The following is a 27,888-nucleotide window of genomic DNA, read 5'->3' on the forward strand; positions in this document are numbered from 1 at the left end:
TCGAGATCGATATGCCAATAGACATACAGCCGAGTCAAGTATAATACTTTTCGCTGCTCAATAGAGTCCGTTGCAGGTGATTGACAGGATATTTCCAAGCATTAACCAAGGTTCTTGAGGAGTGCTTGACACGATCTCTATTCTCGGTATCGATCAAGGACGAGGTTCCCATATCTTCATCAGACTAGCGATTCTAGAAATCGCCGATCATCCTTCCAATGGATGCACCTCTAAAATTAGAGATTCTTTGCGCACACCGAGAACCACTCCCTGATAAAAACAGCATCCAGATTGTGATTGTGGCGGAGCATGTGGATACGCGGTGGATCTTACGGCGAGGGAGCTTGGGCCATACCTATCTTGTGCCGGTTTCGGTGCTTAGGGAAATGCCCAGCATCAAGCTTATTTCTCTACCCCGATACAATAATAGTCCCTGTTAATGGATGTAGAATGAACGGTGGATTTGGACCATATTTAGAAGTAAGTTAAACACACCTTGAACTCCTTTAAAGTAACCACACAACACAGTCAACCTACCCTTTACCCAGCACCTAACTCTCACCTCTCCACTACTACTCCCTCCTCACACACATCACCCAATCCTCACTCTAATCCTCAACAAACCATAAAGTAAATACCTACATCCCCCCATACACAATCTCCGTACTCAACACTCCATACAAAACCAACACCGCCCAGCCCCGTCCCTAATCCTACAGCCAGAACCCCCCATCCATCCAACTAATTCAAACAGATATCCAAGATACTACAAAGAACGGATATAACAAACCCACTACACCAAACCCACCCAACTCCCCTGAAATTTGAGGCAGGGCATGATAGCGCAAGGCAGTGACGCCGTGGCGCAGTTGGGCTAGATCCTAAGGCTTATCCGCAGTAGGGTTAGTGGGGCGTTCAGTGCTGGTTCCGGAAGGGATCAGCGGGTGGCTATTGGGATATATATGGACGTATCATCATTATAATCATCATCATCATCGTCTACTCCTGCTCAGAGTAAACACCACTTGCACCCAAGAGAAATAAAAGACATTCAATCCTCCTTCTATATCGAAAGAATATTGTCAATATGGGCCTCATCAAAACCGGAATCCAACTTGCTGGAGCTTATGGTTTGCTTCGCGCTGGGTCAAAGTATGTCTTTCCACTGTGGATGATGTTGCTAAGGAAGATTGCTAATGTGTGATGTCTGATTGTTTAGAGCTGCCAATGAATACAAAGAGAAAAAGCAATCGAATCAGAACCAAAACCAGAATCAGAATCAGCACTACAATTGTCATAATCATCACGGGCATGGGCAGTATCAACAACCTCAGTATCAACAGCCACAATACCAGCAAACACACCACCAACAGCCGCAGTACGGATACGATCCGCGAACATACCCAAATGCCGGTCCGCAGTATACGCCCCCCGGTAACAACGAAGGATACGGGCCGGTGCAACAGAACGATCAACGCTATTATGCATCCCATGGGCGGTAGCGCGGGATTTAGGATTTGATGTTTATATATTTGGGTTCTGGGATCGCAGGGTATCAAGCAAGGTGTTATTGGGTTTTGTGATATAGAAATATGGGTGTGGACTTTGTTGATAGAACGGTATCATGACGTTGCCATGGTCTGATGTTGAAATGAAAAATAGGTCGGAAACAGATGATACCGGTGCAGGTAGTCGATGACTGACTTGCACCAGAACAGGCATATATGAGTGTTTCTTGCAGTTCATAGAACATAAGGAAACGAACGGAATGCTATTTGAAGCGCAAGTAAGCTGTGCAGCTACTCTGTATACACAGGCGGCTCGGCACTCTCTGGAAACTGCTCCAATCGCTCGAATTCCGATATCGACACATCATATCCCAGATGTCGCTTCAGCAGCTCGTGAGTAACGTATCGCTCTGGCGCGTTCCCCTGTGCCTCAACAAACGAGACATGTGGATTGGCCTGGCTGATTCTCTGCAACTCGTTGGCATGGCGATGGTGGTGCGGGCATCCATCCACACCAATCAGAAAAATGGTCACATGAACCCAGGACAGCCCGAGCAGATCCAGTTCGAACTCGTCCATATCTGTAGCTTCGCCATCGAGCAATAGTAGTAATCTCAGCATCGGCGTGCGCGGACCTGCTTGCCATCCATACACCGGATGGTAGGTGGCAGACTCGGAGTATCGTTGGAAATGCAAGTCCTTGATTTTCTGCCATCCCGTCATCACGCGAGTTCCGCCTCCGAACTTGACGTTATTCCACATGTCGTCCAAATTGGCATGGTTGATGAGTCCTATGTTGCTGGCCTTGTTGGCAAACGTGACAAGCTGGTAGCCATAGGCGTTGTGGTCATGGTTGGACATGGCATCTGTGAAGCGTCGGATGATGGCTTTCGCGACATCTATCATGCAAGGTCAGATTGCTATGCGACTGGATGGAACCACTCACCCTTGTTCTTTGGCTGGGTAGATCCGGTAAATCCAGTGACCAGATATTGCTTGTATACCGGTCGCATCGGGTCAAAGTCCATCGATCCAGAAACATCCAACAAGATCATCGTGTTATCCGTAGCTGATTCTGGAAGGTCAAAAGGTCTGAAAGGGGCTGGCATCACTTGTCTGGAGTACCCATCGGATAACTCCTGAAGCCGGAACGTATCGTCGGGAGAGTAATATGCTGGCGGTGGTTCAACGGCGGTCGCCATCCGTTCCCGGGCCATATCCATCGCAGAAATAAAGTCCGGCTTCATCCAGGCTCCCCTGCTTCCCGTCCTGTGATTCAAGACCCAGTATAGTCGCTCTTCGGCCGTGTTTTCGTACCCTCGCCATGTCGGAGTAATTCCTCTCCATCCACAGGGCGCATCGATCCGGAATTTGAGAGGGTTGGAGATGTGAGTTGCCCAATCGACAGGAATCGATTCAAAGTATCCTGCGCGGAGAAGATGGAGGTACTCCAGGGGATACTCGGCTCGAAGCTCGGCTATTTTTTGAGTCATTCCCACCTTTTCCTGGTAAACTGCCACAATCTGTCGCGACTCTGGGTCTGGCCACCGGCCACTTTCTTCTTCCAATATTGCGTTTCGTAGCTCTCGAGCGCGTGAGACCATCTGGTTCGCCTTGGAAGCCGACCTATCGGAAGACCCCATAGACAGAGCCTTTTTAAAAGTCGAAAATTTCGATCGTTTGGGTGCTTCTGGGCTGCCTGGTGTTTTTTCGTCCACTCGGGATGCGGAGGATGTCACGGCTTCACCTGCCACGCCTGAGTCGTCGAGTTCCCAAATGTTGCACCGTGGTTCCATAGCATTGACGGCTGTCTGCGCCTTCATGTTGAGAGTCGCATTTAATGAGATGGTCTGACGTACTGATTCGGTGTAGCGTGCTGGATCTGGTTTTCGCATCACATAGGTAGCAAGGCCGTAAGGTGAGGAGATCCATCTATAGGGGTTGTTGGAAAACATAGTGGCCTGGTAGGAGTCATGGTAGGCCTTTTCCCCTGCTCGATGTCAGCTTGTTTTCACATAGTGGAATGTGAAGAATACCAACCCGGATACATTACAGCTTTTGACCACATATCCTGGACACCAATTCGCCTGGCTTTCCTCCTTCTGTATTGGTGAGCCTCGCAATTACAAGTCACGTAGTCGCCGTTCTCATGTTCTGGTTCAATGTCGCTATTGAAAATTTGATAGACTCGTTGAATATTTTGGAGCAGATTTTGCATCTCTTGCTAGGCGCGAAGTCAGTAATGGCATACGAATTGGCAGTCAAGCGCACCTCATCCCGAGCGCGAACCTGCGCAGCCTGGATAACTGCATTCGTGTGAGGCCCGCGCTGCAGTCTGTTCACGGGGTTGGCATGTGATTCATAGGAGGGAGGAAGCGCCTGGGTATCTGTCGCATTGGGCTCTTGGTTGGATTTGTTGGCTGGTGGATGTGAGTATCGATCAGGATCCTCATAGAACAAGCTAAGGGCTTCATCCAAAGTATTGGCCCACTGCGAGACGCAACCAGTCAGTGGATATTCGGATGAGAGCGGCGTCACCTGCCTGCAAGAAGATCAGAGCCTTCCCCTCACTAGCATCGGGGGCGACGGAAATGAATTTGGCGATATCATCGGTCGTTGGCAACATGGCGAAATTTCGAAGCTGCTCGGTTGTCGGCAGCAGCCGCTGAGGGGAATTGCAGTTAATATACCGGTTTCAGCTGCCTTTGCTGCGGTATTCATTCCCGCGGAGGGGATGTTATCAGGCAGGCCACGGGGCGCGGAGATGGGCCGGGTACCCGGTGCCACTATCGATGCGCCCCGCGCATTGGCCAGTCCAGTTGGTCCTTATCACGGCTATGATGCTGTTAGCTTCGTCGCATGGACTAGAAAAGCTTGCTGGTCTAAGACAATTAATGGATCCGTCCACATAGAATTGAGCGTCAGCCTGATGAATGAGACCAGCCGAGGCAACTCATTGTTCCCGGGACTAGAAGATATTTCGCTAGATTTAGGCAGCACCCATCTCATCTCCGAACCTTTATCCTTGAATACAGTTATCTAACCATGCTGCAACATATAACAATTATGTGATCTAACGAGGACGTTTAGATGAAGTAATAGCATGGCATAGTGCGGAAGAGGGATGAGCGAGGATGGATGAATCTAGCCGATGGAGGAACTGTAGAGGAGAGGCGGGAATGTTGACCGCAAACCACGTGCCATGATCACCTGACATGTAGCGTTCTGTAGGACGAGATAGAGAGACACCTATACAGCGCGGAGAGATAGCCTACAGCAGAAACTGACATGACAGTCCCGTGATCGATTTCCTGTCGACAAGGTTAAGTGATTTACGAGAACCCAACTTGCCTTGTGAATATATATCACGTATCTTGGGGCGCTAGCTACATAGCGCGAAATATACTAAACAAATTGGCAATCATAATGAAAAAAACATCCCACCCAAAGCATTAAAATACGAAGGACTACTCCGTATCAGTGAATATAACAAAGACAGTCAGTGACTGATGCCTCAGGCACTAATGCAAACCGAGCAAACCAGATGCCCCTCTGCTGACGGTCCAGACCAAGCCCGACTAGGCTGGCAAACCGGCCAAAGAACGATAATATAAAACCCCTGCAAAACTTCTGCCCGAAAATTTTCCCCACATCACACCCATCTCTACCATCCGATCTACTAATCACCACTTTCACCATGGGAAACGTAAGCCACTTGCTGACTCTCTGCGAAATCCTTCCTCGTCGAGTGAAGAGACTAGCGACTTGATTCCGTCCCTCTCCCAGCTGCAAAACTTACATAAAACCCACAGGGAGCCAAAGCCGCCACCAAGCGTGAGCGCAACGCCAAGGACACCAAGACTGCCGGCAAGTCGCAGTTGAAGAGTGTATGTATCTTCTGTGTGTTTTTTTGGCTTCTGAGGGGGGTTTGTAGGGTGGTGTTACTTTGTGGGGTAGATGGCGATGACGGGGGAGAATATGTGACACTCTTTGCTTACACGGAATCTACAGAACGAAGCTGCCAAGGACATTATTTGCCAGGTGTGCCGGTCGACTTTCCTCAAGACTACCCGGGGGCCTGCTTTGACGGAACATGCTGCCAACAAGCACAACAAGACCCTGCAGGACTGCTTTCCCAACTTTGTGGATGTGCCCAAGAAATGATGGGGAGGACCGACGGAATTAACGATGCCATGTACATAGCCGATTAGTCTATTAAAGGGGTTTGAGCGATTTTCTCGATCTGGGTTTAGGTGCGGATTTGGTGTGAAAAACGGAAAAATGTCAGACTTGAATCCACAATGCACGTGATTGTGCCCGCATAAATGACTAATCATGTGAACACAGCATAACTCGAAACTGTTCCGCACTGATATTTACCTGTATCCCTCTACCTACACGTTCAATTCATCCCTGCTCAAGGTAGTCCAGGCTCGAACTATAACCTGGACGTCCAGGAGCCCTGACTGAGGAAACAACAACTCCGATTTTAGAGGATCCAAGGAAGGCGCCGGTGCTTCAGAAATGTGGTCAGAATCTGCACTAGGATGGCCGGGCCTGTTGTTAAATCCCGATAAAACGGCCTTGAGATCAGGTAGATTTGTTGTTATTGGCGATGATGTTATTGGAGATGAAGGGCGTGTGAGAAGTTTAATCAATCTCGGGTCAGGATCAGACAGTTTTCTGACCTGCCGTGGCGCTAGGCAAGGTAACGAGTCACTGCGAGCCACGTGGGGCTCATTCTCTTTAAGATTTGGTTGCTCTGCTGATGGCGAGGGGGTATCTTGCTCCCGTGCAACATTTCCACCTTCGCTCCCAACAATTGAGTGGGAGCTATTCCCTTTTCTTGACGACGGTAGTGATTTTCGCTCCTCTTCTAGGAGGAACCGAGCTTCATGTCCGGAATTCTGCAGATCTGGGGGATGTGACTTCCCGCCATCAACGCATGGCTGCAACTCTTCCAGGTCACGTGGGAAATGATCAGTTTCAATCACGGCCAAATCAGGTCTATTAGGCTCCAGGTGTCTGATCAACACGGAGCTACCATCAAATGTTGGAGATTTTGAAGACCCTCGCAACCGTTTGCGGGGAGGTCCGGCTTCATCTGCAGTGAAATTACAATCATCTGTGTCGTCGAATGGTGGTGGAAAATCTTTAAGCTGGTAATCGCAGCGGGAGGATACTACCAGGCCATCGTCACCAGGGATAGACATAGCAAATACATGTCCTATCAGGGTGTTAGCGGACACTCGACATACATGTTGCTGCATGTGTATGCTGACTTGCACGTGGACTTATCGGGGCAGTGTCGCCTCTCCTGGGCTTTGGCAGTCGAGGCAGATGGGTGCAAGAAGGCTCAACTCGTTTAGCAACTCGGTCGTTGAGTGCATCCGCAGCCATATCACCATGGCTGACTCTGATGTGGGAGATCTCCTTCGAGTGTATATCCAAAATACCGTTTCGAACTCTTTGATATCGAGTCTGCTCGAGCGTAGATTGATACGTGTCGATCTCAGAAAGGATCAATCCCAGTAGGCGATTGTATGCGCGCAGCTCTGCCGACAGGGTGTCTTCTGACCTTGAACCGTTAATCGTCATAAAGTTTGTAACAATGCAAGCGCCCAGAGCCTGGCTGAGGTTCTCAAATCTCTGGTCATTTTGTTTCTTCTCCTCGACAAGCTTCTGTATGAGAGAGCGTTGCTCCTCCAGTGTGCTCAAATCGGCTCGACTGGATCCGATCAGCGCTATTTATGAAACCCAGCTTGGGTGTTACTCCAACCTTCTTACTTGGCCAGCGTACATTATCACATTTAGAAGCAACAGCATGGTCGATTTTAGTCGTTCAAGATTGCTTCCGAGGACATGCAGCTCCTCCTCAACCATCACAAATCCCACTCCCTTCCTCACTCGTTGGAACACATTTCTCGCGGAACTTGTATTTGACTCATTCAGAGCCTTGTTTATCTTTTCGAAGACCACCTTACATTCGCGAAGGATGTCCTGAGCGGTGCTCAAGGCTTGCGCTGAGTACAATTTCGCGTGCTCGTCGTGGCTCAGATTGTCACCCAGCTGGCGCAAAACGTTGCAAGTCAGGCCCACATCGCTAGAGAGACTGTCTATGCTTCGGTTGGCATTTTTGACTCGGCGGTAGACGTTACACAATTTCTGTGATAGCTGGGCACCTGTCTCCGCAATGCCCAGGATGCTGAATACTAGACCGGCAATATCAAGACCAGACATGGCACTGTCGTGGGAGATTTCGATTGATTCTTGGGGGGTTAGTGAAGCAGTGATGCCTTTGGGACAGAAGGGAAGAGGCTGAGGATCTCACCATCACAAGGCTGTGTTTGCTTTTGCTTACTAGTGAGTAGCCTTGCATCAGTCCGATATGGGATCAGGTGACCTGGCACGTGCCGTCTGCATATACACAGTTCTATACTACACTCATATGGCTTTTCCGCTGGGGGTTACCCATGACACAAAATCGATGGCAAATCCTACCAAGCTAGAATAACACCGTATCCAACAAGACTCTTCCTATTGATCAGGAGGACACTGGGAGCATATTCCGTTGTTCTTGTTTCTATTCCTTCCTTCTCTTCACCCCGTTTCCCAACAGCAGAAATATAAACCATGCAAGTACCACATCTCATCAGTCACACTCGGATCTAACAATAATTCGAAACCCTAACACAATCAAATAAAGTCCTTGGGACAACTTCAAAGAATACTCACTCAATCAAATTCCCATCCGGATCACGCACATACACGCTTCGAATGTTCCCCACCGCACCAGTCCGTTCAACCACCTCCCCCCCCTCCAGAACCTCAATCTTAGCTTCCCGAAAAACATCCAGGATGCCCTCAACCCGAGACTCCGTCAAGAAACACAGATCCGCACTTCCCGGCATCACACTCTGCGCTTTGGGTTCAAATTCCTTGCCACTTTGGTGTAGGTTAATCTTCTGTGATCCGAAGAGAAGTGCATGTCTGAATCATCATCTCAGTATCGTCACTTGTACCAGGGAATGGTACCCCGCATTACCGTTGAATATCTGGACTGCTGGGAGAACTGAACACCTCGTGTTTCATCCCCAAGTGGCTCGTGTAGAATGCAATGGATGCGGGAATTGATCGGACTGTGAGGACCAAGTGGTCCAGGGACTTGATAGCGAACTTGGCGGCCATGGTGGTGGGTGGTTTGGTCAAATTTTGACGCGGAATTGGTTGCAGGAGCTTATGAGGGATATCGGGGACTTGCGCCGAGATTGACCCGCTGGGGTTCGGCATGTTGGTCAGGATGCCGAGTGACCAGCAAGAAAGCGGAAAATAATTTTGGCGAGAAGGGGTTGTTCGTCAGGTGGGAGTATATTCCTCTCTGGGGTATCATTTATGAATGATTTCTGGTGATGTTGCTTTTGATGTGTATATATTTCCCCATCCAGGGGGGTAACTCGAAGTTTTCCATGGAGAGGGGCTATTTATTTAATTGGTTCACGCATGATCAAGGTTACACTCATAATTCATAGTTTATATTCACATGTACCTTTTCGCCAGGCTGGACATTCACCACCTCAACTGCTACTCAGGCATCAGATAAGTTGCTACTGACGAGGTAGTTCCCTTTGATAGGAAGCATAAAACCGGTAGATATCCTAGACAAGTGAAATGGAGTCGAATTTCTTGTGTCAAATGGATAAACTCCTGTCTAAACTCCTTCGATCTCCTATTTTATTTCTTCCTAGAGCCCACGGTTGGCCGGTTATGGCGTAATTTAACTTCCTGAGTAGAGCTCCACACAGGTTTAAAAATGGAGTGTTCCGGCATCAAGTGGCTTTCGGTGGACACGTACGCTAACAACTCTTCACTTGGACAAAATCTATGCGGCATTTACCTAAACGACGTTGATATAAATCCTACATAGTGGCGACGTGACTCTGCCATAGTGCGGACACATACACATTCTAAAAGACAGACCACCAAAATCTCCCATCCACTACCCAGTCAAGTGAGACTGTTCATAGAACCTCCAAAAAATGGCTTCCCGAACGCTTCCCTCTGGCTGCGGGTTCTGCGGCAGCATGAAAAACCTCAAACGATGCCCAAAGTGCACTGTGATGCCATATTGCAGTCCCGAGAACAGGACCACGGATCATCCTAACCATGAACAAGACTGTAACCGCATCAGATACTCCCGAGGATGTGGACTAATTGAGGAAATCAACCACGAGGAAGCGATTGTGGCTCAGCTCGACGAGAGCTTTAAAATCCTGGGACACTGCTTATCTGAAGAGGAAGGTACGAAGTTAGGTCTACCGGGCCAAATCCCACAGATGCTGCTTCGTCTGGGAAAAAACGAGGATTGTTATGCCTTTGTGAGATATGCGGCTGGGATAAAGGAAGCGATGTGTAAATGGTGTGAACACCGGCATCCTTTCTGGCGGGATTCTTCGAAAAATATTGATGTCTGTGAGGCGTTAAATTATATGTTGGGATCCCCGATGGACTCCCACGCCGGTAGGCAACGTAGGGTCACGTGATACTCCTCCCTACACCGCTAGTTAGTCCATATAGATGGCCTAAGAGGCCCCTAGCTAGATCATCATCCATCTCATTCTACACGGTTGAATCGCCTTAGTAGCCACTCCAACATTATATGACTGTTCAGTTGTGGGATTCGAGTCATATGATTGCCTTCACGCTTTTGAAGATAAGGTTGGCTTTGAATTTACAGAGGATGAAGGAGTGTGAAGCTATTGTGGGACGTAGGGTCCCCACGGAGATTCTTTTCATGATTCAGTCATTTATACCCCAGACCGAGATTATTTCTGGCCATGCGGGGCTTTTGAAGAGCAGTGCTCGAAGGGTCATAATACGGCAATTAGATGTCCAGATTGAACAATTGTACCAAAGGATCAAAAAGGATACTGTTGTTTCTGGCTAATACTGGTGGGCTTGGAATCCCCTAGGTGGGTTGAATCCTCTACGGTGTATGACCTTATACGCATAAACTACTCCTCGTGGGTGGAGACACCAGGGGCGATACAAGTTATCAAAGACAAGGTGCTGAGAGATACGGGACCTGCTACGCGGAGAAAGCGTGGATAGGGCCGATGGACAGAAAAGGTCTCTTGAACATATACCTGTTGAGGGACTCGATGTATGTTGGGAGGGCAAAGCCTCAATAGTTCTTATCACTTGTTTGTTCACCAATCTCTGAATCGTGACGAAAATACCCAACAAAAATAACCAAAGTGACAAAGAATAACATTCGCGCAGTACTCCAGAGTCCAGAATCATCGTCCTCATTGACCCAAGTTATACACAAAAGCCCCCTTTCGCAGCCAGAACGCATGCGACTCAATTTATCCGACTTGTTCTTTCCATTCTCAGAACGCAAACCATTGTGCTAAGCCCTAACTCCATCCGAAACCTGACTATCATTTCCCCTGTCCGAGGTTTTACCCTCAGCGATCCTTACTTGACTGTCAGGTATCTTGGTCTCCTTGATAATATCTTTCACCGCTTCCATCAAAATATCCATATCTGGGTCGTCAAGCCATTCAGGCAAGTCACCTGTCCCCGGTGCGTTGGGTATGATCTGCAGCCGACGGGAAAGGCAGGTAAGGACAGGCTGAATCTGACGAGACAATATACCGTGGCCGATTGTTTTTGCATCCAGGGATGTGGGCCATGCGTCCAGGGTCTTTTTCCACTCTTCGATCTTGTGGCGGTGCTCGTCGTTTAGTTGGAATTCGTGAGGGCATCCGATGAGTATAGCTCGGCAGGAGATGATGGCTTTGTGGTAAGGATCTTCCGGGTTGAGATCCATATTGAGTGGAAACGGATATGTTATCAAAGTTGCAATGGGTATATTCGTGGTTATGAGTATAAAATGAATAATTTGACAATCCAAATACAAGAGCAGAGAGGACCTTGGGGAAGGTTATATACAAGATGGTGAGATAGAAGGCTCAAGTTGGGATTATTCATATCTTCCTGCTAAAAATAGGTAACTCCAGATGGGAGTCACCTCATATACTATATATATTCAAGCTGACTTCGGGCTGTAGCAATAGGGTTCCTGCAAATGAGAGGGAATATCCCTTTGGGGCGCAGGTTGAAACGGTCATCTGATGTTGAATGTGAGTCATAAGGCATTGTTCGGTTTGCATTGTCATACCTAGGTTGTGCTCATTACATGATGATAGTCTATGGAGTTATCAACGGATACCCCCTCAATGTGACATCTTTAACGCGTGCTGGAAGAGATGATAGAATGCTGTACCTGGTCAAAAGCGACAGTGGTCTTCGAGATGTGGGATGAAAACAAGAGTTGAGACTATTCGATCAAGTAAAAAGCATTAGGAAGCTTCGGCTTATTCCATATTATTGCTGTGTGTAACCAAGTGTACATGCGACGGAAGATGGTATGTGGCATTAGCTGGAATCACAGGAACTGCACTAACTCAACCGTTAATTCGATTTCTAGAGTGAAGATCTTCGGATGTAAATGGTAGTTTAGCACGTGCTAACTCCTGTACCTCTTCTAGTTAGGACATTGTTGATCGGAGACTTCCGATGAATAGAATGATACCCCGTGAATGCAGGAATCATCACATTGGAATCCTAAATGCTCGGGTAGCTGCAGTAAGGCGCGTCCCCCGTATATAGACTCACAGATCTGAAAGGAAATATACAAACTCATCCAGGTCACCCAACATCTGATATTGCCTGGGGTGCACTGAATATGCCTTAAAATGCATTGGTCATACCCTAAAAATGACTGATAGTTTGATTTCATAGACTCATTGCAATTGTCTTTGTTATAATCCTCCTACTACCATGGTTCATTTTCCTATAATGCCTTATCACGGACTGACAATAGTGCCAAGCTTGCGTGAGTTGATCACCGGGACACTGGCTTTTGCCAGAATGCACCTGAGCTGTCTTGACCTCACATACATTCATACCTCAGACACAACGATAGCAAGTTCAGTAGGAATCCTATTGGCTAAATGATTGGAGGAACGAAGAGATAAGAAAGGCCACGACGTGAATAAGACTTCTTATCCGATGTATCATGGAGACTTCCGTACATCAACAGCCATTTGATCGTGAGTACTTGTTCAATAACCCGCCTTTATCAGCTGAAACGATGACATTCACATAAAAGCTCACAATGTGGTGACTGGCAGAAGTTACGGAAAGTTACCAGGTTGAATATGGACTTGACCATGAGAGCCTGCTTAATCCTATTATCCCACCAAATGCACTTCAAGACCCGATGTGCGAATGGTACTTTCAATCAATATGGGCGTTATATCTGTCTTCTAACGACAAACATGCACTGTCTTCCAGTACATGCTTCGGAAATATGGTCTTATTGAACAACGTGGCTCTCAGGATACCAATATATAAGCCACCTGCTTGGCCTGGAAACTGTTCAAGAATGTCACCCTAATTCCATCTACAATCACCTTGCACCAAACCTGCTTACTCGCATCCCAATAGCTGACTATTCGACTTTCCTCACCAGACGTAAACCTCTCCCACCATTCCCACCCGTCGATCCTCATTCAATAAACCCCATCCCAACATGGACACCACTCCCATCACATCAGGCTGCGGGCTCTGTGGTGCAGCACAATGCCCCATCCGCTGCGACAGTTGCCAGGTAATCACTTACTGCAGCCAGGAACACAAAGCAGCCCATAACCCAACGCATCTGGGAATCTGTCTTGACATCAAAAGTCAGCGCACCAACGTGACATGGACAGAGAGCCGGCTGCCCTTCAATACCAAGTTCGTTCTGCATCCATGCCAAAAGCTCAGAAGGTTTCCTCCCGGACGCCTTGGGCGCCGTCTCGCATCAAACGGATTATCCTGGCAAGACGACAATGAAAAGGCCTACGTGCAATCGCGTCTTGATCTGGGGCAGGCACTATCTGGCGTCCGGACCAGAGAGTCCCTGCAAGCCCAATTGACCCATGTCATGGATGTTTTAAAAATGTCAGACTCTGCCCCAAGATTTCTACGCATTCTTGCTCCAGTGCTGATGCTCCGTCTGGACCAGGACCAGAACTGCTACAGTTTTCTAAAGTGGTGGGCGCGGGCGAAGGAGGCCAGGAGTAAAAAGGTGACCACGCACTACAACGACCCGGGGTTATGGTTTCAGGCCATCAACTTGGCAGATTTCTTCGAGCCTGTTGATTTTGTTCACGATCTTGCTCACACTATTATCATGACCCTTTTCAAGATCAAAATCCTCCTGGGTATCCGGAATCTGGATACATTGGCATCGATATCTGTTGAAGAAGATTCGGAAACATTCCTCAGAGGCGCTGCGCGGACTGCCATCGTTTCTGACAGGTGCAAGCTCATGATGGATGGTAGCAAGCGCCAGGAGATGATTGATGTCTTGCTGATGCAGGTGGAAAAGCTTTATGATGGTGTGGCGAAGAAGAATGGTTGTTATTGGTCTGCTCTTGTGAGTGCGGAAGGTTCTTTGGAGTGGAAGCCGGATATGAAGAAGCATGGTTTCCTTGAGGATATGCAAGATATTCTGGGCTATACTCACGATGCTTGGAGGGAGACTCCGGGTGCAATTGACTTTATCAGAGATAAAGTCCAGAAGGAGGTTCAGCAGAAGGTTCAGGTAAACGCTGGGGGACAAGCTCAAGCTCATGTTCAGGACCGGGGTCAGGACCAGGTTGAGGGCCAGGTTGATGACCAGGTTGAGGACCAGACTCAGGAGGCTCGGGAGCAGATTGAGGGCCACATCAAGGGTTAAATTCAGGATGGATCATGTCAAGTGTTCGGTTTATGCAACAGCATGATACACAACTTATGGCAGGAAGATCATGCGGCTTCTTTACCAGAATATAGAGGATTGCTCAAAGTTATCGAACCATCCCGTTCACAAATTTCGCACTACTAAAGTGTTCACTAATCATGTTCGGAATGCTTCTGAACTGATACTCCATTGGCCGTATAGAGCCATTACCTACCTAGATGCTTCACAATCAGGAACAATGCTATCCCCTTGAAGTGTAGTATGCTGTAATGATTATTAATGAGAAGCCCGGGGCAAATAGATATCAGAAGAGATAAACGCCCAATGAATGCTAGCATTGCGTATCATCTTCATTATAACATCACACAAGCAGTAGCTATCTTACTATAACCGACCTTCGTGACCCTATGAAGACCGGAGACTGCATTAAAGACACAGTCAAACTTACAGATCGCCCACGAACTGAGCATCTTTCATCTTGTTGCGCGGATTCTGTCGTGCAGTGTCATTCAATGTAACAAAGAAAGTAGTAAAGACATGCTTTAGGGTATGCAAAATCTGTCACAAGTATAAAAGAAAGATCCTTTCTCTACAATATCGACAACTTCCTGGCCCTTTCTTTGTCACGTGTTCGGCAGTTGCCGGGTATGCTTAATGCAAGCCCGGTGAAGGTCTTGTATTGCTTTGTCCTCCGCGACTTGTAGGAATAGCCATGTCTCGCTTTATCTCTTCCTGCTCGATAATCAGGATACTGGTCGCAATAATTCGAAAGCCTGATGGTCAAGTGAGCCTTGACGAGGAGTTCCTGCTTGACGTTAGCACTGAGATTGTTTTGTCCATGGATCTCGTGGAGATGATTATATCTGCTGCATTTACAGTGGAGCGTGTCTATTTTCGAATGGACGCGGCTTCCTTTTGTTGGAAGACTTGAAAGACCGAAGACTTCTATATAAGCTGTCCTATCCACCATGGAACTTCCCACTCTTGTTGTATAGGACATGATGGAGCGTGCACAGAGGGGCAGATAGTTGGGGATTCCCAACGGTCTGATAGAGGACAGCCGACGAAGCTATCGAAAGTTAGCGAGCTGGATCGAAACATGACAAGCAATAGAAGGGACTTATCAGACACATGGACCTCTGCTAAGATATATATATATCAGGCCCCCCAATACATTACATAGTTTGTTTCTTTTCTTCCTCGAATTCGTTAATTTCCTATCGCTGAATGCACAAGGTTACTTCTGCTTTGTCAGATTAAGTTCTGGCTCCTCACAGCTTGTACACCACTTGAGTACTTCTGAGGTCATCAGCAAGAGTTAAAATCACCTGTTACCTCAAGCGAGAGCCTGATTGTTACTAGTGCTTACTCAGTGTCCCATAGCCGAAGCGGTGTGCAACTAAGAACTGACCCTTGTATAAAGCAAGCAACCAACCCAACACCAACACAGCAGATCCTTAATCATCCTCAATCTCTCTCTCCCCCTATTCCCCCCTTACTAAGCACTCAAAATGTCCCTCCCCCAACCCACCATCGTCCTCGTCCACGGGGCCTGGCACACCCCCGCCAACTACGCCCCCTTCACCACTCAGCTCGAATCCCAGGGCTTCACCGTCCACTGCCCTCATCTCCCCAGCTGCACCAACACCAGCCCCCCACCCGCCACCTACCATGACGACGTCGCCACCGTCCGCAACCTAGTCACCTCCCTCGTCAACAAAGGCGAGTCCATCCTAATGATCCTCCACTCCTACGGCGGGGCCATCGGCACGGACGCAATCCAAGGTCTCGACCTCCCCACCCGCACCGCCAACAACCTCCCAGGCGGCGTCATCCACCTGCTCTACATGTGCGCCTACATCCAACAGACCGGCCGCTCCGTGTGGGACGTGATCACTCAGGCCCAGATGACGGGCTTCTGGCCGCAGTTCGTCGAAAACAAGCCCGACGGCTCCACCTTCCCCGTGGACCCCGTCCAGCTGTTTCTGGGTGATTGTGACGAGGCTCAGATCGCGGCTGCGTTGCCGCATCTCGTGCGCAGTCCTCTGAGTGTCTTCCATACCCCTAGCTCTGGGGACGCGTGGCGTCGCTTGCCGGTTACGTATGTTACCACGACGAAGGATTATTCGGTGCCGAGGGTTTATCAGGATATTATGCTGAAGAGGGTGGATGAAGAGGGGGTGAAGGTGAAGTTGGTGGATGTGGATACGGCGCATAGTGTGTTTCTTTCCAGGATGGACGAGATGGTGAAGTTGGTGGAGGAGGTGGTACGGGATGAGAGGAACAAGTGAGTTTGTGTGGGGATGCAGAGATGGTGAGAGTCTGAAGATACAGATGAGGTTGTCTCTGTGAGTAGGAGCAATCCTTGCCCTCGCGGGTAATGGTATGTTGGAGAATGGTTGAATTAAAGTAGAGAACTGCATTTATTTCAATCACCGCCACTAATATACTTGAAGTGTATGAAATGGCTCAGGAGGACGATTCTCTCGATATGGCTATACGGTAGTGTAAAAGGATCTGTAATAAGGGATCGGACTTGGAAGCTAAAGATAAAGGCTCTCTTTATTAAGAGATATAATCTTTAGCTGCTTATTCTGTTCTTCAAACATTCTTGAGAATACTGGGATATTATTAACCATTGTGGTGGAGGTCTATCTGGGAGGGGACCTTTCATGTGGAAAACGTTCTAGTTTGTGACACTTCTCTCAGATCATGCTATCTTTTCTGAAAACTTATGTGAAGACCAATGTTGCGTAAACCTTGAGTGACGTTGGGATCTCCAGATCACATGCATCGTGAATTTTCTTGCTAATGAGTGGTTCCGTGTATAGATACTTTTTGTTACTTGATAAGATATAGCTCTGAGACTGCATTGGTTGATAATAAATCGACTTATCTTTGAAAATAGTTTTTTGATGCATAATGAAAGTGACATGGCAGATACCGGGTGTAAACATTCAGACTACCTACATTTTCTTTGTCTATACGCCTCACCGGAGTATCCCAAAGGACTTGTCAGTGTTAAATAGTATTTGAAATTGTATGTATCCGAAATTTTCACTATTACAAATTCCATTCGGATGTTGTTAATTCTTGTTTTGACTTTAATAGATACTTGCCGACTTTGAGCTGCAAGTCGCTAGTCTGGTCTGAACTATCGAAAGGAACAAGAAACACTTATATGAGCTACCTTTTCCTGTTTTTTCTTCTTCTCTGATCTGCCCTCTATCTATCCTCTCAATACTTTCCCTCGTTCTCCCTTCTTCAACTTGAGTATCCCATTCATCCCCCCACCTACTTATCACCACCGACATACCATGATGCCTAGCAAGATCCAAAAGGCCCAACCTACTTTAAAGTCCCAAAGTACCAAGTGATGGCAGCTCTTTCCTAGATTCGAGATCCTACCCCGTCTCGAGCCAGATGTGCTCAAACGACATGAATACAATGAAGGACGGTATAACCGTTGGTTGAGAGACACGAGAGCAGATACCGCGGGTGAAGAGTCACTAGACGCCCAACTTGAGAATTACGAGGGAGAGAGAATTTTGATTGCAATTCTTTTGAAAGACCTTGAGAGAAACCTTGAAAAGCTTGTTGGGAAAGGTAGGTTGTTGTATTTTTTTCTGTTTGGTCGAACCGGTGCTAATTGTGCTAGTGAAAAATCAGCTGGCAGAAGAAGAACCGGAGTCCACACCCAAGCCTAGAGAAGAATGGGAAAATGATTGTGTGGACCCTTTGTGTTCTGTTAATCATAGTGAAAAGATCGCTGAGTTGCAGAAGAACGGGGAATATGGTGCCCTTCTTGTGGATGTGTATTATATTGAACATGGTGTGGAGAGACTGGTGGAAGGATGGGAGAGAATCAAAAATGTTCTGGGGCGTTCTTCACTCGGGGAAGAGGATGTGTGCTGATATGTGAAGTTTGTTCTGGTAATTAGATTGGGTTATATCTGGACGTGTGGTATTTTATCTACCTCTTGATTGGGGGGGGGGAAACTAAGGTGTTTGCTTTCTACAAACGTGTGGTAGTTTCTGTGGTTTCAACAGAATGCCGAAAGTTGACCCTGATTTTGGGATTGTGCTACGTGTATAAAATCGTGGAGAATCGGCAAAGAGGCCCAGAAAAGCACACAGCAGATGCGCTGAGGTGGTGACGATGGAATTGCCAGCAGGAAAGCCCATATCAATCAATATCCGTTGTTAATCACCAAGGGAAGATGCCGTAGAAGGAATGACTTGGGGAAAGCAATAGGCATGCATATGACTAGTAGCGGTCTCAAATTCCAAAGATACATGATTTTCGAATTATGAAATTAGGGATGATTCCATGTAGGCCACGGGCCGTTCTAACAATCACTGACATATTCATTGACATTTAGCAAAATAGGTCAAAGATCAAGTCACCTGTCTACACGGGGAGTAAATGACAATAGATATACATGGTCACAGGATGCAAGACAAAGGAAACCCCGCTTCAGGGTTATGGACATTTCCTTTCTTTTTTTCAGGACAGACGGTCTGAGAAGAAGGCGGAAGTCACTTTTTTTGTTCTACATATGTTGATAATCAATCAGGTAAATCAATCAGGCAGAGAATGTAGGCAACACCTATACTATCCGACTCACTCTATAGATCCAGTCAAGTCTTTGGATAGCGTTGTTATCTCCAATGCGCAGAAATATACCGTATCCTGCCCAGGAATTACTCTTTCGCGCTGGCCCCTGTGTCCTGGGAAGTCATATCCGATACTGTGACTTCTATCGCAACCCTTTCTTGCTAGCTGCTTCGTATGAGGAAAATTCCCGCGTATGTCAGGTTCTTACTCAACTGCCTGGTTCATAAACACAGTAACCCGTGCCTATGGTGAGAAGACTAGGTGTCACAATCTGATCTTAGTGCACGTTGACACATGATCTTAACATCTGTATCTCAGCATGTGAAGCAATGCGGAACCATGCGTGTATGAAGAACTCAATGAGAAGATTGAACAGAATGACTAAAAGCCTTTCGATAGTATATAACTTATCTGTTTTGACTCACATCTCTACCCGTGGTGGTACTTCCTAGGCAAGCTTATAAATGATGCGCGTTCTAAGTTACTGAGCTTAGGATCCTAGTCTTTTGCTACATGGCTAAGTTTGGACCTTGATCGGATCAACAGTAGTATCTAACTTCAAAGCGCACCCAGCTTACATCCTGGCTGTACCCGCATCTTTATATCTCAATCTTGGAGTATGAAACAACGCAGAGGCTATGCGTGTAGGAGGTAGTTACTAAAGCGACGAAACACAACAAGTAAAGAAACCGTAACTGGTCAGTCAGTTGCCCGCCAGCCCCCGTCTATTAGTGTTCCCAGTTTCTCATCCCCCTTTCCAAATTCTCTGTTCCATGTGCTCATATATCTGGGTTTTACCGAGTATATGACACGACACATGATAACCAGGTTGCCATGTTTGTCACTCCTCTAGTGCGCTAGAAATTGCATCACATACATGAGCGCGTGCTTGAAGTCGCCACTCGCCGTTATCTTCCTCCTCTTCATCAGGCCATGGTGGTAGGATCCGCCAGGGCGCCATACAGTGGTAGCCATTGTCAATGGCCCCCTTGACCATTTCAGAAAACACAGCAGACATACCCTCTACGGAGGTAAGCTTGTCAACAGATCGAATGCGAGTCGAATGATTCTTTTGTCGCGAGTAGTCCAGAATTCGTGCTGCAATTGCGGCTCCAATAGCGGTGGCAAAGGATGTGCCGGAGAGCGCTGCCATCGCTAAGGGATGTCTGATGTCATCACCTAAAATGGGAAAGCTTTCCTTCGCCTTGCTGCAAACTGACAGGTTGTATATTGGGGTGGCTTTGACATTGGCATCCGTCGAGAACATGCAGAAGAGTTTGTGCTCCGTGTATAGGCAAGCCGGAAAGGCAATGCCGCTGAAATTTCCGTAGTTTGACGCCGCTGCGAACACCAGAATCCCAGCCTTACGTGCCTCGTCAATCGCAGCTTCAATTCCCGGGTGGTCGTGTTGGAAGCCTGACGGCAGGACAATAACATCGCCATTCAGACGTTGCGTGGTGAATGGCCTGCGGGCCATCATGTCAATGGTCTACCCTTCTGAGAGTTAGGTGGGATTATGAAGGAGTACCTGGGTCATGAGAGCTGCAGTATCTGCAGTCGCTTTTCGACGCTTGAATACTCTACCTACGTATATGTCGGCGGGGGCATAAGTTATCTGAATTAGATCGATCACGTCGGTTCCATAACCGGTCTCATCCTGGTAGTCATCGTCACACCCGCTCACAAAGTCCTTGTACTTCGTGATAAATCGGGCCAACCGCTTCCTGACTCCGGTATCCAAAACTGCCATTTTCGTGGGCCGATAGATGTCGCCCATCTCCTCGGGCAGGGCACGGAGGGTGACGGTTAGCTTCTGCAGCTCACCGAACCAGTCATCGGAACACAGGAGACCGCGACTACCACTATTAGTTCAATATACTCGGGCGCTCGCATGGGCAACTTTACCTCACTGATAACTTAGGATTCAAGGTGATCCGCGGAAGGAGGGTTTCCACCGAGGAAGCGGGAATGACCGCGATAAAGGCATCATGAAGAGGCGAACACATATGGCTTTTTATCGCTCTGTGCAGCTTTGGGGGATCATTCAGGAAGGGCATAAACTCCCTTGGGTAAAGGCAAGTCTCAATACCCGATTTTATGGGCTTAAATATGGGGTCCGTCTTGTCCCAGTCAGTCGCCATGAATATCTTATGCGCAGTCAAGTGCTATGCGGTGATGGTGGAAAGCCCTGGATTGGAACGTCGATCGCCCTCGATATCTATGCCCACGATGATTTCGAGCAGCAATTTTCCCAGCGCTAGAATTCCGGGAAAATCATGAGTTTTGAAACCGCTGTCATGTGCGAGAACTTCGTCGTCACCTCCAAGGGCGATCAACAGGTGGGGCTTATCCAGATGGATTTGGTGACTGTTGTCCTGCTGGTGGTCCAACATAAATTGAATTATGTGTTTATTCCATCGTCCCTGTATCCATGGCCCACCATAGGATTTCCAAAACATATCCGCAAGGGTACACGAAAGAAGAAGCCTCATCCTCCCGGACATGTGCGTCAATTGCAGTAATTCCGCCAGAGAGACGACCTCCCGTCCAGGTATGTAATCAATGTTTACAGAGGGGTTGACCCTCAGTTGACTGACATCCTCCTCATAATCCATGCCACCTTGTTCAGCGGCAAGCTGCCAGAGTGATCTCGGGGCCCTATACACGATGTCAGGGGGGTGGAATGGTCTTCGCCACCAGCAGAAATGCAGATACAAATCCGCCTCCCGGTACAACGAGAACTCGGTCGACGGGCTGCAATCCTGAAGACACCTGACACGAAGAATGCAGGCTCTGGTTGTGTCGGAAACGAGGACTGAAGCAATTGATGTGATTGTTAAGGACGATTTCGTAGAATGTTGGTGGTTCTGGATAAGCAAGTCAGGAAACAGGCCGCCCACATCATGCTACTAGAAGATTCATGCAAGCTCATGGTCAGTCAGGTCCTTCTTTTAGCACCGGGGCCACTACCTACATGACACAGTAGTTCATGGCAGCTTGAAATGTGGATTATCGGCCTGTCTGCCAGCTCCTCTGAGTTGTTATCTAGGCCGGCAAGATACCGCTCAGCATCCGCCAACTTGGTCTGAAACACGCTACTAAAGAACGCGGGCGTTGTTGATGTACTGCTAGCCAGCCGGGCAACTTTTAGCAGCTGGTGGACGCCACACTGTGCGAAGGATAAGAGTGATGGGTACGGTTGAGTGAAAGGCAGGGATGGCATAATGCGGATAAAGAAGACGATAGATAAAGTAGAAGATATAACAATAATAAAGCAGGGAATAAATGACTGACAGGAGATGACGAGGATGCAGCTACTATTAATAACTAGCCACAAAAAGCACCTTACCCTGCCCCGTTGTGGTTGGAACAGCCAAAGGGACATCAGGCAGACATCTCCAGGCTATCTATTCCCTAGGAAAGACCGAAATCAATGTCAATGTGAAATTCTGTGAAATTCATTGCAGTGGGGTTCCCTCTATCCAAGTTAGCCATTGCCATCCTCTCTCGCATCAAGCCGCAGATATTCACTTACACACCAGTGCCCCCATGCAATTTTACCTCCTTCATATCCGAATTCAAATTCTTGCCGCCTCGGACAACCATGATCGCCGTTATCATGAATACGGACGAGGATCTTGGGAATCTCTGCTGCTTCAGATACTTGGACACCTCATCACTTCTCATTGTGTCATATAGCTTGCCAGGGCCCATCATCCAATACAACACTATTTATGATCGAGCGATTGTAATGACTATGCGAGCACTGAAACAATGTAATGGTCAAAGACAAAGAGAATGAGACGAGATTGATTTACCACCAGTGTCACCATGGCCTCATTCTCCAACGTCGTTTCTGCAGATGCTAAACACGGTACCTGCAGTCAGCGCTAAGCAACACTGATGACCTTGGCGCAGATATCGGCTTCCTCCGGGAGGATAACAGCTGGATCCAAGCGGCCCAGGCCGATGTGGATCCCTGGATTGCACGAGATTCTGGTTCATGGCAGCCCTAAGCATGGACATTGATGACTTGCTAGTATTGGGGAGTCAGTACCCTTACTCCCACTTGATCTACTGCAATGTCAACTTCTTTTCACCCCCTCTTACACCCTGTAAAATGTAAATGCAGGGTCTGAATCCCTGACAGAAATCATCAAGCTGGCCGGATGCAGGCCACTAAATTAGGGCGCCCCACGGCAATCTGCTTGCCTGCACCAACGCCATCCTGATGCTTTTAGTCTGCTTAGCCAGCCCTTGGCAAGCATCTCAGTGGCTGTACATCCTGCTAGTCTCCCACTAGCCACTGGATGTTTATCTCGACGCGGTCAACGGCCGAGAAAAGTGGAACCACCTCATGCACGAGCAATCCGCATAAAGCGAGGGGCAAGCAGACCAGATCTGCACCTGGCCCTCCATCCCAAAATGTCTCAACAAAGCGCTCCTCCGACCGTGGCAGATGCCTTCCTGGAGGCTCTAGCCGAGGTAATCCATCCTATACCCTGCATACCTTAATCAAACATCGTCTCATCCACGACAGGCCGGCGTCGACTACCTCTTCACCGTCCTAGGCTCCGACCATCCCAGCATCATCGAGGCCTATGTGCGTCGCCAGAATGACCCCGCTCGCCAGTCCCCCAAGATGATCCTGTTCCAGCACGAGGTATGTCCCCCAGCCCTGCAGATAAACCCCGCTGATCGCCCAGTTCGTCGCCATGTCCGCCGCCGATGGCTATGCCCGCATCAGCCATAAACCGGCCTGTGTGTTGGCCCACGTGGACGTGGGGACTGCCGCGCTCGGTCAGGGTCTGCACAATGCTTCCAGTGGACGTGCCCCTGTCATCATCTTCGCCGGTGTCGCTCCATCGACATTGCATGGTGAAGCCCCAGGCTCACGCTCCGAACACGTCCAATGGTATCAGGATATCCGCGATCAGGCCGCCATCGTAGCCCCCTACAGCCGGTTCAGCGCCGAGATCAAATCCCCTCACAACGTCAGCAGCCTGGTCCATCGCGCCGTCCTCATGGCCACCACTGGCTCCCCAGGTCCAGTGTACCTCACAGCCACTCGTGAGATCCTCGCCACCCCGGTGCCCTCCCTTCAACCCCGTCCCAAGCCCATCCCATCCTGTCTCCTGGGATCCCTCCCCCACGAGGCCGTCGAACTCATCGGAAACGCGCTACTCGACGCAAAATCCCCTCTCGTCGTAACGGGCTATCTAGGACGGAACCACCGCGCGGTCCAAGAACTGATCAAACTCGCCGACACCATCCACGGTCTGCGCGTCTTTGACTCCGAGCTCCGCGAGGTCTGCTTCCCAGCCACCCACCCAGCATGCGTGACACGAGGAACGGGCGCCGCTCCCGCCGTGCAATCTGCTGACGTGATCCTCGTGTTGGATGCCGACGTCCCTTGGATTCCCCGCCGCGTGCACCCCTCCCCGGACGCAGAGATCTACCATATCGATCTGGATCCGCGCAAGGAGCGCATGAACATGTTCGATATCGGTGCTGCGGCCACCTTCCACGCGGATACCAGCGCCGCACTATCCCAGCTAAACGCACATATCGCCGCCTCGCCCCGTCTGTCCGATCTCCAAACCACCTGGACCTCGCGCGCTGAGTCCCTCCGCACTGCCCACGCCGAAGGCAGAGCCCGGATCGATGCCCGTGCGACCAAACTCCTCGAGACCCCTGACGCGCCCTGTACCGTCGACTTCCTCTGTAGTCGCATCCGCGCCCTCGTGCCCGATGATACCATCTACGTCACCGACTCTGTCACCAACCAAGTCGCCATGACCGAGCAGCTCCAACTCACTCGTCCGGGTTCCCATCTGACCAAAGGTGGCAGCGGCCTCGGCTGGGCTGGCGGTGCCTCTATCGGCGTGAAACTCGCCAGCGCACGCTACAACCTCTCCGATCGTCCATCCGTACACCCCAAATCATCCAACGACAGCCCCTTCATCTGCAGCATTACCGGTGACGGCAGCTTCGTTTTCTCCGTCCCGACAGCAGTGTATTGGGCTGGTCATCGCTACGGCTGTCCGTATCTCACGGTGATTCTGAACAACGGGGGCTGGAATGCCACGCGGCAGTGTCTGGCGGATGTGCATCCGACGGGGGTGGCGGCGGGGTTGTCGAATGCGGATCTGGGGATTTCGTTGGTACAGGATGGGCCGGATTATGGGCTGGTGGCCAAGGCAGCGGCGAATGGGAATTTGTGGACGAAGAGGGTGGGTTGTGTGAGGGAGTTGGATGGGGCGATTCGCGAGGGTGTGAGGGTTGTGAGTGAGGAGGGGATGTCGGTTGTTTTGGATGTTATTATTGCGTAGATTTTCAGCCTGGTTTCGGGAATGAACTTGTGATGTAGGTAGTAGTACCTTATGAAGATTGGATGAGTCAATAGTAGTACTAGTATTCACTGTTCAGTAGTTCTCAGTTGATAAGTACGTACATAGTGGCCCGAGGGGGTTAGTAGTTAGGCTTTTATAACTGGTACCATACTATCAGGAAAGGCAGTGAACCATTATTTATAGTTTTCAACTGAATATAAAGAATATTCTACAACTATTATAATATGATTACTATAAGATTATAGAAGTCTTACTACTACAGTATTATATTATTAGATACAGTTTATGATAAATGATTACTGTTTTATCTTTATAAATAAGTATATACAATCTATATATAAATTAATTAGATAAGTTCTAAAAAAGCCTTACAGATCCAAAAATCTTATTTAACTAGATATTCTTCTTAGAGTTACTTATTTTCTTAATAGTAGTAACAAACTAATAATAAAATAGATATTAAAGATAAAGAAAAAGAAGGCGAAGACAACTTTAAATAATAAAGAAGGAAAAGGTAAAGATAACTGTAAATAATAAAGAAAAAGAAAGTAAAGATAATTATATATATAGAAAAAAATAAAGAAAGAAAAAGGAAGAAAAAAGAGAGAAGTGTTACAGACCCCTGCTAGCCAGGTTACTAGCAGAAGCGGACTTGTCAGGCAGAAAGGTAACGACCAGGAAGGACTCGGGCAACCAGCAACTCTTATTGAGTAAGATCCCGGTTGGGGTAACACCCGAGGTAACGCTGTATCACGTGACCATCTACCATCAGATCTACTATTAAGAGTATATAATATAGTATACGGAATCCAGAAACATGATTAGATCAACCCTCAATCTACCCTGAATGATATATGAAATGGTATACAAAGGATAGGATATAAAGATACTCTTTTATATACTTAGCTAGTTCTGTTCTCCGTGCTTAATTCACATTATCTTTAAGTAACCTATATTTTGATAGAGCTTAGCGATAACACTCGTCCGCACTTACTTACGGATAGCTACGCGGCACTATCTGGCCTTACTTCTCTTCTCTTGTTCAGATCAAGTCACCTTTAGATAGTCAATAACCTGACTACCTTTGATTCAGTTCACAAGGTACGTATCAGAACGGGAGCTAAGCTAACAGGAACAGGGAGAAGCAATCCTAGGGTTTGATACATTGAGCACCAGTCAGTACGAGTGTTACCCAGTGATAACTAGTCATTATGTTAACTACATCAAACACATCGCGTGCGCCTCAGCAGGGCCCGATAATCAAGGAACTAATAAACATGGTTAATCAGCTACAAGAAAGCGTCACTGTCTTAGAACAAAAGAACCAGTTACTTGAAGATCGCCTATCAGTTAAATCTGTCAAGGTCCGACCATCCGAGCTATTTAACAGCAAATAAGCGAAGCTCAGAGCTTTCTTGACCCAGTTAGATCTGTATCTCAACATAAACAAGAAAAAGCTCAAGAATAAGAAGGACAAGATCTTTTTCACATCCACTTACCTTACTGAAGCAGTATTTAATTAGTTCAAACCATATATCCGCGAGCGACAGGAAAAGTCAGTAAGTAACCAGAATAATGATATAAAATGACTTTTTGCTAATTATACTAGATTTAAACAATGTCTTGAACAGATATTCAGAGACATTAATACAGCACAGAATACTGAGTAAAAGTTATAATAACTTAAGCAGATAGAATCAGTATCCGTGTATACTTCAGAGTTTTAGCAAGTCATCAGTCACCTGGACTGGGATGATGTCAAACCCTAGGATCGCTTCTCCCTGTTCCTGTTAGCTTAGCTCCCGTTCCAATACGTACCTTGTGAACTGAATCAAAGGTAGTCAGGTTGTTGACTATCTAAAGATGACTTGATCCGAACAAGAGAAGAGAAGTAAGGCCAGATAGTGCCGTGCAGCTATCCGTAAGTAAGTACGGACGAGTATTGTCACTAAGCTCTACCAAAACATAGATTACTTAAAGATAATTTGAATTAAGCATGAAGAACAGAACTAGTTAAGTACATGAAAGAATGTCTTTATATTCTATTCTTTATATACCATTTTATATACTATTCAGAATAGATTAAGGATTGATCTAATCATATTCCTGGATTCCATATACTATATTATATATTCTTAATAGTAGATCTGATAGTAGATAGTCACATGACACAGTGTTACCTTGGGTATTATCCTAACCAGGATCTTACTTAATAAGAGTTGCTGGCTGCCTGAGTCCTTCTTGGTTATTATCTTTCTGCCTGATGAGTCTGCTTCTACTAGTAACCTGGCTAGCAGGGGTCTATAACATCACTTTCTCTTTTTTAAGGTTTCTTATTCTTAAGAGACATAAAGATACATGTCCTTCCTATATTGGTTGAGTTTTCTTAATTTTTTTTTTTTTTATAATAATCTATCATGTCTTGTTATTGTGCTAATCGCGATCAGGTGAAGAAATATATCTATTAGTCTAATAAGATTTATAATAATGGTTTTATCACTAAAAGTTCCTGTAAACACTATTTCTTGAGAGATATTCTCTATATCATGGATTTGAAAAGCTGAAATTATGCTGCCTGTATTTATTATAACTGAAAATGTGAAAAATGATTTT

The 27,888-nt window shown here is 47.5% G+C and overlaps 12 protein-coding genes across 12 annotated transcripts; 6 read left to right on the top strand and 6 right to left on the bottom strand.

Annotated features, from left to right (window-relative positions):
• The first annotated feature begins 1,002 nt into the window (after window positions 1-1,002).
• On the top strand, window positions 1,003-1,729 carry BO94DRAFT_535100 (uncharacterized protein). Its single transcript, XM_025611700.1, has 2 exons — window positions 1,003-1,152; window positions 1,220-1,729. Exons 1-2 carry the CDS (start codon window positions 1,088-1,090, stop codon window positions 1,500-1,502), a joined length of 348 nt encoding a protein of 115 aa, XP_025467875.1. The 5' UTR covers window positions 1,003-1,087; the 3' UTR covers window positions 1,503-1,729.
• A 70-nt stretch (window positions 1,730-1,799) lies between these two features.
• Window positions 1,800-4,134, bottom strand: BO94DRAFT_546230 (uncharacterized protein; the record flags this gene model as incomplete). The annotated part of the gene is made up of 5 exons (XM_025613283.1): window positions 1,800-2,407; window positions 2,455-3,498; window positions 3,549-3,732; window positions 3,780-3,969; window positions 4,013-4,134. The coding sequence occupies 5 exons, from the start codon at window positions 4,132-4,134 to the stop codon at window positions 1,800-1,802; spliced, it is 2,148 nt and encodes a 715-aa protein (XP_025467876.1).
• Window positions 4,135-5,205: 1,071 nt separating this feature from the next.
• On the top strand, window positions 5,206-5,672 carry BO94DRAFT_585551 (uncharacterized protein; the record flags this gene model as incomplete). Its single annotated transcript, XM_025615698.1, has 3 exons — window positions 5,206-5,214; window positions 5,321-5,395; window positions 5,520-5,672. 3 exons carry the CDS (start codon window positions 5,206-5,208, stop codon window positions 5,670-5,672), a joined length of 237 nt encoding a protein of 78 aa, XP_025467877.1.
• Window positions 5,628-7,017, bottom strand: BO94DRAFT_535104 (uncharacterized protein). The gene has a single exon (XM_025611701.1). The coding sequence runs from the start codon at window positions 6,719-6,721 to the stop codon at window positions 5,903-5,905; it is 819 nt and encodes a 272-aa protein (XP_025467878.1). The 5' UTR covers window positions 6,722-7,017; the 3' UTR covers window positions 5,628-5,902.
• Window positions 6,747-7,748, bottom strand: BO94DRAFT_465213 (uncharacterized protein; the record flags this gene model as incomplete). The annotated part of the gene is made up of 2 exons (XM_025608103.1): window positions 6,747-7,236; window positions 7,288-7,748. The coding sequence occupies 2 exons, from the start codon at window positions 7,746-7,748 to the stop codon at window positions 6,747-6,749; spliced, it is 951 nt and encodes a 316-aa protein (XP_025467879.1).
• A 491-nt stretch (window positions 7,749-8,239) lies between these two features.
• On the bottom strand, window positions 8,240-8,696 carry BO94DRAFT_465832 (VOC family protein; the record flags this gene model as incomplete). The annotated part of the gene is made up of 2 exons (XM_025608135.1): window positions 8,240-8,498; window positions 8,554-8,696. 2 exons carry the CDS (start codon window positions 8,694-8,696, stop codon window positions 8,240-8,242), a joined length of 402 nt encoding a protein of 133 aa, XP_025467880.1.
• Window positions 8,697-9,544: 848 nt separating this feature from the next.
• BO94DRAFT_595943 (uncharacterized protein) lies at window positions 9,545-10,452 on the top strand (the record flags this gene model as incomplete). The annotated part of the gene is made up of 2 exons (XM_025616235.1): window positions 9,545-9,883; window positions 10,177-10,452. 2 exons carry the CDS (start codon window positions 9,545-9,547, stop codon window positions 10,450-10,452), a joined length of 615 nt encoding a protein of 204 aa, XP_025467881.1.
• A 2,605-nt stretch (window positions 10,453-13,057) lies between these two features.
• On the top strand, window positions 13,058-14,330 carry BO94DRAFT_595946 (zinc finger MYND domain-containing protein). Its single transcript, XM_025616236.1, has one exon. The coding sequence runs from the start codon at window positions 13,108-13,110 to the stop codon at window positions 14,299-14,301; it is 1,194 nt and encodes a 397-aa protein (XP_025467882.1). The 5' UTR covers window positions 13,058-13,107; the 3' UTR covers window positions 14,302-14,330.
• Window positions 14,331-15,795: 1,465 nt separating this feature from the next.
• On the top strand, window positions 15,796-16,800 carry BO94DRAFT_535106 (alpha/beta hydrolase). The gene has a single exon (XM_025611702.1). It carries the CDS (start codon window positions 15,816-15,818, stop codon window positions 16,593-16,595), a length of 780 nt encoding a protein of 259 aa, XP_025467883.1. The 5' UTR covers window positions 15,796-15,815; the 3' UTR covers window positions 16,596-16,800.
• Window positions 16,801-19,667: 2,867 nt separating this feature from the next.
• On the bottom strand, window positions 19,668-21,063 carry BO94DRAFT_546236 (uncharacterized protein; the record flags this gene model as incomplete). Its single annotated transcript, XM_025613284.1, has 4 exons — window positions 19,668-19,709; window positions 19,800-20,411; window positions 20,451-20,784; window positions 20,828-21,063. 4 exons carry the CDS (start codon window positions 21,061-21,063, stop codon window positions 19,668-19,670), a joined length of 1,224 nt encoding a protein of 407 aa, XP_025467884.1.
• Window positions 21,064-21,087: 24 nt separating this feature from the next.
• On the bottom strand, window positions 21,088-22,145 carry BO94DRAFT_585558 (uncharacterized protein; the record flags this gene model as incomplete). The annotated part of the gene is made up of 3 exons (XM_025615699.1): window positions 21,088-21,580; window positions 21,638-21,828; window positions 21,897-22,145. 3 exons carry the CDS (start codon window positions 22,143-22,145, stop codon window positions 21,088-21,090), a joined length of 933 nt encoding a protein of 310 aa, XP_025467885.1.
• Window positions 22,146-23,342: 1,197 nt separating this feature from the next.
• On the top strand, window positions 23,343-25,338 carry BO94DRAFT_492169 (thiamine diphosphate-binding protein). The gene is made up of 3 exons (XM_025609175.1): window positions 23,343-23,407; window positions 23,463-23,585; window positions 23,629-25,338. The coding sequence occupies exons 1-3, from the start codon at window positions 23,348-23,350 to the stop codon at window positions 25,252-25,254; spliced, it is 1,809 nt and encodes a 602-aa protein (XP_025467886.1). The 5' UTR covers window positions 23,343-23,347; the 3' UTR covers window positions 25,255-25,338.
• The last annotated feature ends 2,550 nt before the right edge of the window (window positions 25,339-27,888 follow it).

Source organism: Aspergillus sclerotioniger (genome assembly GCF_003184525.1).
Source record: "Aspergillus sclerotioniger CBS 115572 chromosome Unknown BO94scaffold_13, whole genome shotgun sequence".
Taxonomy (NCBI): domain Eukaryota; kingdom Fungi; phylum Ascomycota; class Eurotiomycetes; order Eurotiales; family Aspergillaceae; genus Aspergillus; species Aspergillus sclerotioniger.